The sequence below is a fragment of the Gallus gallus genome, unplaced genomic scaffold (genome assembly GCF_016699485.2).
Source record: "Gallus gallus isolate bGalGal1 unplaced genomic scaffold, bGalGal1.mat.broiler.GRCg7b scaffold_47, whole genome shotgun sequence".
In the NCBI taxonomy this organism is placed as follows: domain Eukaryota; kingdom Metazoa; phylum Chordata; class Aves; order Galliformes; family Phasianidae; genus Gallus; species Gallus gallus.
Genome location: NW_024095999.1, coordinates 133,609 through 142,955, shown reverse-complemented (window position 1 = coordinate 142,955; position 9,347 = coordinate 133,609). Strand labels below are relative to the sequence as shown.

The window sequence follows — 9,347 nt, the reverse complement described above, 5'->3', positions numbered from 1 at the left end:
TGGGAGGCACTGGGAGGGAGCTGGAAGGGACTGGGAGGGAGCTGGAAGGGACTGGTGGGGGTTGGGAGGGAAATGGGAAGGGACTGGGAGCAACTGGTGGGCACTGGGAGGGACTGGGAGGCACTGGGAGGGAGCTGGAAGGGACTGGGGGGCACTGGGAGGCACTGGGAGGGAGCTGGAAGGGACTGGGAGGGAGCTGGAAGGGACTGGTGGGGGTTGGGAGGGAAATGGGAAGGGACTGGGAGGGACTGGGAGGCACTGGGAGGGACTGGGAGGCACTGGGAGGGAGCTGGAAGGGACTGGGGGGCACTGGGAGGCACTGGGAGGCACTGGGAGGGAGCTGGAAGGGACTGGGAGGGAGCTGGAAGGGACTGGTGGGGGTTGGGAGGGAAATGGGAAGGGACTGGGAGCAACTGGTGGGCACTGGGAGGGACTGGGAGGCACTGGGAGGGAGCTGGAAGGGACTGGGGGGCACTGGGAGGCACTGGGAGGGGCTGGGAGGCACTGGGAGGCACTGGTGGGCACTGGGAGGGAGCTGGGGGGCACCTGGTGGGGGCTGGAAGGGACTGGTTTTGCACTGGGAGGGACTGGTGGGCACTGGGAGGAACTGGGAGCAACTGGTGGGCACTGGGAGGGAGCTGGAAGGGACTGGTGAGGGCTGGAGGGAAATGGGAAGGGACTGGGAAGAACTGGTGGGCACTGGGAGGGACTGGGAGGGGCTGGGAGGCACTGGGAGGGAGCTGGAAGGGACTGGGGGGGTTGGGAGGGAAATGGGAAGGGACTGGGAGCAACTGGTGGGGACTGGGAGGGAACTGGGAGAGACTGGGGGGCACTGGGAGGCACTGGTGGGCACTGGGAGGGGACTGGGAGGAACCTGGTGGGGGCTGGAAGGGACTGGTTTTGCACTGGGAGGGACTGGTGGGCGCTGGGAGCAACTGGTGGGCACTGGTGGGCACTGGGAGGCACTGGGAGGGAGCTGGAAGGGACTGTGGGGTTTGGGAGAGAAATGGGAAGGGACTGGGAGCAACTGGTGGGCACTGGGAGGGCCTGGGAGGGAGCTGGAAGGGACTGGTGGGCACTGGGAGGCACTGGGAGGCACTGGGAGGGAGCTGGAAGGGACTGGGGGGCACTGGGAGGGACTGGTGGGCACTGGGAAGGAAATGGGAAGGGACTGGGAGCAACTGGTGGGCACTGGGAGAGACTGGGAGAGGGCTGGGGGGCACTGGGAGGGAGCTGGAAGGGACTGGGGGGCACTGGGAGGGACTGAAAGGGAGTGGGAAGGAACTGGGAGCAACTGGTGGGCACTGGGAGAGGGCTCAGAGGGAATTGGGAAGGGACTGGGAACAACTGGTGGGCACTGGGAGGGAACTGGGAGGGACTGGGATGCACTGCGAGGCACTGGGAGGGGGCTGGAAGGGACTGGTGGGCACTGGGAGGGACTGGTGGGCACTGGGAGGGAACTGGGAAGGAACTGGGAGCAACTGGGAAGGAACTGGCAGCAACTGGTGGGCACTGGGAGCCACTGGAAGGGACTGGGAGGGGGCTGGGAGCAACTGGTGGGTACTGGGAGGGGACTGGGAGAGACTGGTGGGCACTGGGAGGAAACTGGGAGGGATTGAGAGTTACTGGTAGAGTACTGGGATGGCACTGGGGGGCACTGGGAGGCACTGGGAGGCACTGGGTAAGAGCTGGAGGTGAACTGGGGACACTGGGAGCATACTGGTGGGAGGGAAAGAGGAGGCACTGGGAGGCGCTGGAGGGCACTGGGAGGGAGCCGTGGGTGAACTGGGGACACTGGGAGGCACTGGGAGGGAACTGGGGGCGAACTGGGAGCACTGGGAGCGCACTGGTGGGACGCGGGGAGGAAGGAGGAAGCAAATGGGAGGAAACTGGGAGGGACACAATGGGTTTACTGGGAGGGAGGCGGAGGGCACTGGGGTCACTGGAAGGTACTGGGCGGGAACTGGGAAGGCAGTGGGAGGCACTGGTGTGGTGCAAGAGGGAACTGGGAGTCACTGGGGGCAACTGGGAGGGACTGGGAGGCCGTGTTGGGAAAGAACTGGGAGGAACTGGGAGGAAATAGAAGGAACTGGGAGGCACTGGGAGGGCAGGGGGGTGGGAAGGGGATGAATGGAGGAAGCGGGGAACTGGGAGGGACTGGGAGGAACTGGGAGGGACTGGGAGGAACTGGGAAGCATTGGGATGAACTGGAAGGAACTGGGAGGAACTGGGAGGAACTGGGAGGGATTGGGAAGGATTGGGAGGAACTGGGAAAGATTGGGATGAACTGGGAGATACTGGGAGGAAATAGGAACTGGAAGGAACTGGGAAGGAACCGGAAGGAACTGGGAAGGACTGGGAGGAAATGGAAGGATCTAGAAGGAACTGGGAGGAACTGGGAAGGACTGGGAGGAAATGGAAGGATCTAGAAGGAACTGGGAGGAACTGGGAAGGACTGGGAGAAGCTGGGGGAAGTTGGGGGAAACTGGGTAGGAAGTGGGAGGAAGTGGAATAAACTGGGAGGAACTGGGAGGAAAGGGAAGAAACTGGGAGGCACTGGGAGGGCAGGGAGGTGGGAAGGGGATGAATGGAGGAAGCGGGGAACTGGGAGGGACTGGGATGAACTGGGAGGGACTGGGAGGAACTGGGAGGGACTGGGAGGAACTGGAAAGCATTGGGATGAACTGGGAGGAACTGGGAGTCGCTGGGAGGAACTGGGAGGGATTGGGAAGGATTGGGAGGAACTGGGAGGAACTGGGAAAGATTGGGATGAACTGGGAAGGACTGGGAGGAAATAGGAACTGGAAGGAACTGGGAAGGAACTGGGAGGAACTGGGAAGGACTGGGAGGAAATGGAAGGATCTAGAAGGAACTGGGAGGAACTGGGAAGGACTGGGAGGAAATGGAAGGATCTAGAAGGAACTGGGAGGAACTGGGAAGGACTGGGAGAAGCTGGGGGAAGCTGAGTAGGAAGTGGGAGGAAGTGGAATAAACTGGGAGGAACTGGGAGGAAAGGGAAGAAACTGGGAGGAACTGGGACAAACTGGAAGGAAATGGTAGGAGCCAGGAGGAGTCGGGATGATCCAGGGGGAACTGGGAAGGAGCTGAGGAGGAACTGGGAAGGAGCTGAGGAGGAACTGGGAAGGAACTGGGAGGAACTGGGAAGAACTGGAAAGGAACTGGGAAGGAGTTGAGGAGGAACTGGGAAGGAACTGGGAGGAACTGGGTAGAAATGGAAAGAGATGGGAGGAAATGGGAGGAACTGGGAAGGAACTGGGAAGAACTGGAAAGGTCCAGAAGGAACTGGAAGGAACTGGAAAAGTCCAGGAGGATCTGGAGGGATCTGGAAGGAACTGGGAGGAACTGGAAAGGTCCAGGAGAAACTTGGAGGAACTGGGAGGAACTGGAAAGGTCCAGGAGAAACTGGGAGGAACTGGGAGGATCTAGGAGGAACTGGGAGGAACTGGAAATGTCCAGAAGGAACTGGGAGGATCCAGAAGGAACTGGGAGGATCTGGAAGGAACTGGGAGGAACTGAAAAGGTCTGGAAGGAACTGGGAGGATTTTGAAAGATCCAAGAGGAACTGGGAGGAACTGGAGGGATCTGGAAGGAACTGGGAGGAACTGGAAAGGTCCAGGAGGAACTGGGAGGAACTGGAAAGGTCCAGGAGGAACTGGGAGGAACTGGGAGGAACTGGAGGGATCTGGAAGGAACTGGGAGGAACTGGAAAGGTCCAGGAGGAACTGGAAGGAACTGGGAGGATCTAAGAGGAACTGGGAGGAACTGGAGGGATCTGGAAGGAACTGGGAGGAACTGGGAAGGTCCAGGAGGAACTGGGAGGATCTGGAGGGATCTGGGAGGAACTGGGAGGAACTGGGAAGGTCCAGGAGGAACTGGAAGGATCTGGAAAGATCCAGGAGGAACTGGGAGGATCTGGAGGGATCTGGGAGGAAGTGGGAGGAACTGGGAGGAACTGGAAAGGTCCAGAAGGAACTGGGAGGAACTGGGAGGATCTGGAAGGAACTGGAGGAACTGGAAAGGTCCAGGAGGAACTGGGAGGAACTGGGAGGATCCAGGAGGAACTGGAGGAACTGGAGGGATCTGGAAGGAACTGGGAAGAACTGGAAAGGTCCAGGAGGAACTGGGAGGATCTGGAAAGATCCAGGAGGAACTGGAGGGATCTGGAAGGAACTGGAAAGGTCCAGAAGGAAGTGGGAGGAACTGGGAGGATCTGGAAAGATCCAGGTGGAACTGGGAGGAACTGGAGGGATCTGGAAGGAAGTGGGAGGAACTGGGAAGGTCCAGGAGGAACTGGAAGGATCTGGAAAGATCCAGGAGGAACTGGAGGGATCTGGAAGGAACTGAAAGGTCCAGGAGGAACTGGGAGGAACTGGGAGGGTCCAGGAGGAACTGGGAGGAACTGGAGGGATCTGGAAAGATCCAGGAGGAACTGGAGGAACTGGAGGGATCTGGAAGGAACTGGGAGGAACTGGAAAGGTCCAGGAGGAACTGGGAGGAACTGGGAGGAACTGGAGGATCCAGGAGGAACTGGAGGAACTGGAGGGATCTGGGAGGAACTGGAAGGAACTGGGAGGAAGTGGGAGGAAGTGGGAGGGCTGAGCTGTGCCTCTGCTTCCCCAGCGGCCACGGGGGATGAGAACCGGATCGTGGGGGGCACAGCTGCCAGAAGAAGCGCCACCCCCACCAGGTGGTCCTCCTGGGCCCCCAGAAGAACATCCATTGCGGGGGGTCCTCATCGACCGCCTGTGGGTGCTGACGGCCGCCCACTGCGACACCAAAAGGTGGGGAAGGGGAGTCGGGGGGGAGGGGGGTGTGGGGAGTGGGGGGCATCGGGTCACCCCATTGGCTTCCCAGTGTGGCCATCCCATCCCCAGTATGGCCATCCCATCCCCAGTATGATCATTCCATCCCATTCCCAGTATGGCCATCCCATTCCCAGTATGACCATCCTCTTCCAGTGTGACCATCTCATTTGATTCCCAGTATGGCCATCCCATTCCCAGTATGACCACTCCATTCCCAGTATGACCATCCCAATCCCAGTATGCCCATCCATTGACTTCCCAGTATGACCATCCCAATCCCAGTATGCCCATCCCATTGACTTCCCAGTATGACCATCCCAATTCCAGTATGGCCATCCCATTCCCAGTATGGCCATCCCATTCCCAGTATGGCCATCCCATTGACTTCCCAGTATGACCATCCCATTGACTTCCCAGTCTGACCATCCCATTCCCAGTATGGACCATCCATTCCCAGTATGGCCATCCCATTCCCAGTATGGCCATCCATTGACTTCCCAGTACGACCATCCCACTCCCAGTACGACCATCCCACTCCCAGTACGACCATCCCACTCCAGTACGACCATCCCACTCCCAGTATGACCATCCCATTGACTTCCCAGTACGACCATCCCATTCCCAGTACGACCATCCCATTCCCAGTATGCCCATCCCAATCCCAGTATGACCACTCCATTCCCAGTATGCCCATCCCAATCCCAGTATGCCCATCCCAATCCCAGTATGCCCATCCCAATCCCAGTATGCCCATCCCAATCCCAGTATGACCACTCCATTCCCAGTATGGCCGTTCCATTCCCAGTATGGCCCATCCCATTGACTTCCCAGTATGGCCATCCCACTCCCAGTATGATCATCCCAATCCCAGTATGACCACTCCATTCCCAGTATGGCCGTCCCAATCCCAGTATGGCCGTTCCATTCCCAGTATGCCCATCCCAATCCCAGTATGCCATCCCATTCCCAGTACGGCTGTTCCATTCCCAGTACGACCATCCCAATCCCAGTACGGACCATCCGAATCCCAGTATGACCACTCCATTCCCAGTACGACCATCCCAATCCCAGTACGACCATCCCAATCCAGTACGACCATCCCAATCCCAGTACGACCATCCCAATCCCAGTATGCCCATCCCAATCCCAGTATGCCCATCCCAATCCCAGTATGACCATCCCATTCCCAGTATGACCATCCCATTGACTTCCCAGTATGCCCATCCCAATCCCAGTATGGCCGTTCCATTCCCAGTATGGCCGTTCCATTCCCAGTATGACCACTCCAATCCCAGTATGACCATCCCATTCCCAGTACGACCATCCCATTGACTTCCCAGTACGACCACTCCATTCCCAGTACGACCACTCCATTCCCAGTATGCCCATCCCAATCTCAGTATGCCCACTCCATTCCCAGTATGCCCATCCCAATCCCAGTATGACCATCCCATTCCCAGTATGACCATCCCATTGACTTCCAGTATGACCATCCCAATCCCAGTATGCTCATCCCATTCCCAGTATGGCCGTTCCATTCCCAGTATGACCACTCCAATCCCAGTACGACCATCCCAATCCCAGTATGCCCATCCCATTCCCAGTACGACCATCCCATTCCCAGTACGACCATCCATTCCCAGTATGACCATCCCATTGACTTCCCAGTATGGCCATCCCACTCCCAGTATGATCATCCCAATCCCAGTATGACCACTCCTTTCCCAGTATGGGCCGTTCCATTCCCAGTATGGCCATCCCACTCCCAGTATGACCATCCCAATCCCAGTACGACCATCCGAATCCCAGTATGACCACTCCATTCCCAGTACGACCATCCCAATCCCAGTATGGCCCATCCCAATCCCAGTATGACCACTCCATTCCCAGTATGGCCGTCCCATTCCCACTTTGGCCATCCCATTTCGAGGTGGAATTGAGGACTTTTGGGGTAAAATTCCACAATTTTGGGGGTTGGAATGACAGATTTTGTTTGGGGTTTTTTTGTGGGGGGGGATCAGGAATTTGGGGGGGGAATTCGGGATTTTTTGGGTGGGGAAATTTCGGATTTTTTGGTGTAGAACTGAGCATTTTGGGGGACAGAACTGAGGATTTTTGGGGCAGAATGGGACATTTTTGGGGCCAAAGTGGGCATTTTTGGGGCAGAACTGAGGATTTTTGGGCAGAACTGAGGATTTTTTGGGGCAGAACTGAGGATTTTTGGGGCAGAATTGAGGATTTTTGGGGCACAACTGAGGATTTTCAGAATAGAATTGAGCATTTTTAAGGCAGAACTGAGCGTTTTGGGGCAGAATTGAACATTTTTGGGGCAGAATTGAACATTTTTGGGACCAAAGTGGGCATTTTTGGGTCGAGCCAAAGATTTTGGGGGCAGAATCGAGGATTTTTGGGGCAGAACTGAGGATTTTCGGAATAGAATTGAGCATTTTTAAGGCAGAATTGAACATTCTGGAGGCAGAACTGAGCGTTTTTGGGGCAGAATTGGACATTTTTGGGGCCAAAGTGGGCATTTTTGGGGCCAAAGTGGGCATTTTTGGGGTCGAGCCAAAGATTTTGGGGGCAGAACTGAGGATTTTTGGGCAGAACTGAGGATTTTTGGGGCAGAATTGAGGATTTTTGGGGCACAACTGAGGATTTTCAGAATCGAATTGAGCATTTTTGGGGCAGAACTGGGCGTTTTTGGGGCAGAATTGAACATTTTGGGGGCAGAATTGAACATTTTTGGGGCCAAAGTGGGCATTTTTGGGGTCGAGCCAAAGATTTTGGGGGCAGAACTGAACATTTTGGGGGCAGAACTGAACATTTTGGGGGCAGAACTGATGATTTGGGGAGTAGAATTGAGCATTTTTAAGGCAGAATTGAACATTTTGGGGGCAGAATCGAGGATTTTTGGGGCAGAACTGAGCGTTTTTGGGGCAGAATTGAACATTTTTGGGGCCAAAGTGGGCATTTTTGGGGTCGAGCCAAAGATTTTGGGGGCAGAACTGAGGATTTTTGGGGCACAAATGAGGATTTTTGGGGCAGAATTGAGGACTTTTGGGGCACAACTGAGGATTTTCAGAATAGAATTGAGCATTTTTAAGGCAGAACTGAGCGTTTTTGGGGCAGAATTGAACATTTTTGGGGCAGAATTGAACATTTTTGGGACCAAAGTGGGCATTTTTGGGGTCGAGCCAAAGATTTTGGGGGCAGAACTGAGGATTTTTGGGGCACAAATGAGGATTTTCGGAATAGAATTGAGCATTTTTAAGGCAGAATTGAACATTTTTGGGGCCAAAGTGGGCATTTTTGGGGTGACCCAAGGATTTTTTGGGGCAGAATTGAGGATTTTGGGGGCAGAATTGAACGTTTTTGGGCCCAAAGTGGGCATTTTTGGGGTTGAGCCAAAGATTTTGGGGGCAGAACTGAACATTTTGGGGGCAGAACTGATGATTTGGGGAGTAGAATTGAGCATTTCTGGGGCAGAATCGAGGATTTTTGGGGCAGAAACTGAGTGTTTTTTGGGGCAGAATTGAACATTTCTGGGCCAAAGTGGGCATTTTTGGGGCAGAAACTGAGGATTTTTGGGGCGAGAACTGAGGATTTTCGGAATGGAATTGAGCATTTTTAAGGCAGAATTGGACATTTTTAGGACCAAACCGAACATTTTGTGGGGCAGGAATGAACTTTTTTGGGGGCAGAATTGAGGATTTGGGGAGTAGAATTGAGCATTTTGGGGGCAGAATCGAGGATTTTTGGGGCAGAACTGAGTGTTTTGGGGCAGAATTGAACATTTCTGGGGCCAAAGTGGGCATTTTTGGGGCAGAACTGAGGATTTTTGGGCAGAACTGAGGATTTTCGGAATGGAATTGAGCATTTTTAAGGCAGAATTGGACATTTTTAGGACCAAACCGAACATTTGTGGGACAGGAATGAACTTTTTGGGGGCAGAACTGAGGATTTTCGGAGTAGAATTGAGCATTTTTGGGGCAGAATCGAGGATTTTTGGGGCAGAACTGAGCGTTTTGGGGCCAAAGTGGGCATTTCTGGGGTCAAAGTGGGCATTTTTGGGGCAGAATTGGACATTTTTAGGACCAAACCGAACATTTTGTGGGACAGGACTGAACTTTTTGGGGGCAGAACTGCGGATTTGGGAAGTAGAATTGAGCATTTTTGGGGCAGAATCGAGGATTTTTGGGGCAGAACTGAGCGTTTTGGGGGTCAAAGTGGGCATTTCTGGGTCAAAGTGGGCCTTTTTGGGCAGAATTGGACATTTTTAGGACCAAAACCGAACATTTTGTGGGGCAGGAATGAACTTTTTGGGGCAGAATTGAGGATTTGGGGAGTAGAATTGAGCATTTTTGGGGCAGAATCGAGGATTTTTGGGGGCAGAACTGAGTGTTTTTGGGGCAGAATTGAACATTTTGGGGGCCAAAGTGGGCATTTTTGGGGCAGAATTGGACATTTTTAGGACCAAACCGAACATTTTGTGGGACAGGACCGAACATTTTTTTGGGGGGG

General features: G+C 54.8%; 1 protein-coding gene across 1 annotated transcript; it reads right to left on the bottom strand.

Moving 5' to 3' along the window:
* Positions 1–1,939: 1,939 nt before the first annotated feature.
* Positions 1,940–9,341, bottom strand: LOC121108894 (DNA-directed RNA polymerase II subunit RPB1-like). Its single transcript, XM_040657170.1, has 2 exons — positions 7,882–9,341; positions 1,940–1,984 (listed from the first exon to the last, which is right to left on the bottom strand). Exons 1-2 carry the CDS (start codon positions 9,058–9,060, stop codon positions 1,940–1,942), a joined length of 1,224 nt encoding a protein of 407 aa, XP_040513104.1. The 5' UTR covers positions 9,061–9,341.
* Positions 9,342–9,347: the final 6 nt, after the last annotated feature.